Source organism: Lactuca sativa, chromosome 1, assembly GCF_002870075.4.
Source record: "Lactuca sativa cultivar Salinas chromosome 1, Lsat_Salinas_v11, whole genome shotgun sequence".
Classification (NCBI taxonomy): Eukaryota; Viridiplantae; Streptophyta; class Magnoliopsida; order Asterales; family Asteraceae; genus Lactuca; species Lactuca sativa.
In genome coordinates this window covers 15,089,832-15,092,294 of record NC_056623.2, presented here as the reverse complement: position 1 = coordinate 15,092,294, position 2,463 = coordinate 15,089,832, and the positions used below count along the sequence as shown (strand labels likewise).

Genomic DNA, 2,463 nt, shown 5'->3' with positions numbered 1-2,463 from the left:
CTAAAGCTAGCACCAAACCAAGGGGGAGAATGAAGGGTCTTATTAGTGGTTTGGTCTAGGCTTTCTACGTAATAGGTCCTTTTGGTTATTTGATGACATTGTTAACATTGTTTTTGGAGTTTACGGTTGTAAACGAGTTTATGGCCGTAAACCCAAGGCTGGCCCAGTCTTGTATAAATAGGGGTTTGTAGGTCTTTTGTAGTTGTTGATGCCTCAGTATTCTCAGCTCTTGTAATCGCAAGTTGTACCAGACGTGATTCTAATAGAAAAGCATGTGCAAGCTTGTTTTCTCTTTATTCTACTCGTTCTTGATTGTTTTACTGACTGTGTTTGCTATTTGATCACTGGTAAGATCCGTTTTAGGACCTTACAAAGGAGAGGATCTACTTTCAAATTTTTAATCACAAGGCATCAATCTCAAAAGGCCGATTCTGCTCTCTGTTAGGGCTTGCTATCGATGCTTCAATTATCTCTCTGGATTTCATTACCACGAATCAGTTATTTACAATGTTCTATGAAATAGGTTATACTGAGGTCCTTACCACTTTCACAAAGTTCAAGAAATTATGTTTACCTCCACAATGGAATGAGTTACATACTATTCTTCACATGGGGCTCTCTGAACGGGTCGGTGGGTCTGAAGGATCAAACAAGTGTTTCATGACTATTTTGTATGGTCTCTACAATGGAATCAACTTGGATTATGGTTCCTTGATCTGGTCTCAACTAGTGCAGAGTTTGAACTCCTCAAACAAACACTCTGAAGTTTCTTGTAGTCATTTCTGGACCCTTGTTACTCGCCGGGCAATCAACTCTCTCCAGATCTCTGTCATGAAGGATGCTGTGCTTTCTTCTATAGCAACCTTTCACACCAATAAGATTATTGTTGCTGATCCAAAAAAATTTCCTCACAATGGTTCAATTCCTGAAACAATGTATCGATATGTCTCTGAAGAAAGTAAAGTGATGGCTGAGTATCGATTGATTCCTCCCAAGAATCCACGACAATTGACTCCTGAAATGCAAGCTGCTCTGGATGAAGTTGAGAAAACAGCAAAGCGAGGAAAGAAAGCAGATTCCAAGAAGTTGGAAACCGAAGAACCTTCTTCTAAGCCAGTTAAATCCAAGAAGCGAAAAGCTGAAAAAGCTGCTTCCTCGGCTCCCAAGAAAGTTAAGAAGATGGCTCGAAAACCAAAGACTCCTTCACCTTCCAGCTATGGTAATGTTGATGAGCAGAATGCTGATGAGGAAGAGGAAGATCAGCATGAAGGTTCTCCTAGGGGTAATACACCACCTAGGTCTCCAACTCCAGAAGGAAATCTTAATGATTCTGTTCCCACTCCTCCATCATCACCACCGAAAACTACTGTTCAAGTTTCGGTTGCACCAATTCCTCCATCTCCTACAACTCAAACTACTACCATTGTTCCACCACCTCCACCTGTCAGCTCAATACCCTTATGTAAAACCCCATTACCACCTCCCATTTTTTCCCAAGCAACTATCACCTCTACACCGATCATCCTTACCACAACCGAATCTCCAGCACAAGTCAACACATCTGATGTGGGGGAAAAGACTGAAGATAATCCTAAAATTACAACCGAGCCTATTTCCCCAACTCATTCCAGTGAATCTGGTCCAGTTCTTGGAGGCACCGATTTTGAATTGATTCAACCTACTACAGTCCATATAGAATTCCAATTGACGAAGATGAAGCTGCTCCGGTAACCAAGCAACAACTGAATAGTGTTCATGAAAAGCTCGATATGCTGATTAACGCTACAAAGAAGTATAATGATGTTGTTTTGAAAGCGTTCATGGATACAACCCTGCAACAATATCATGATTCCATTGATAAATCCATGGCTGCTGTGGATGAATCTACTTCTTTATGCAAAAGAGCAACATCCGATATCAAAGAACTTATTCAAGATTCCAAGATTTTCTTGGACTCTCTAAAGGTCATTCCGATACAACTGCTGCCAAGGTGAATGCCTCAATTGATTCCCTTTCTCAGTCACTTCAAGGAGAGCAAGTCAAGCTTGAGATGGTTCGTTCTGATATTCTAACCGATAATAAGACTTTTCTGTCATCGGTTGATTCTCGGTTGGAGAAACTTCAAGCTAATTTGGAATTGGAACGCAAACTCCGAGAAGATCTTGCTCAACAGACCATACTGCTGAAATACTGAAGGCTGAACTTGCTAAAGCAGAACGGGAGATTGCTTTGTTGAAAACCGAGCGTGCGGTTTTTAAAAGCTGTGATGGTGATGTTCTCAAGATGTTGAATAATGTGGTTCATGCTCATGATCCGATTCTTACTCTTACCATCAAAAATCACCTCACCTCCAAGCTCCTTCCGACGATTGAACTTTTACGTGAGATGAAGGATGTTTTAGAAAAAAGTTGTTCTTTCGCAACAAGGGGGAGAAGATAGGTCCTAAGCTCCTGCTATTCACCC

At 41.1% G+C, this 2,463-nt stretch overlaps 1 protein-coding gene across 1 annotated transcript; it reads left to right on the top strand.

Moving 5' to 3' along the window:
• Positions 1-507: 507 nt before the first annotated feature.
• Positions 508-1,731, top strand: LOC128126999 (leucine-rich repeat extensin-like protein 2). The gene has a single exon (XM_052765178.1). The coding sequence runs from the start codon at positions 508-510 to the stop codon at positions 1,729-1,731; it is 1,224 nt and encodes a 407-aa protein (XP_052621138.1).
• The last annotated feature ends 732 nt before the right edge of the window (positions 1,732-2,463 follow it).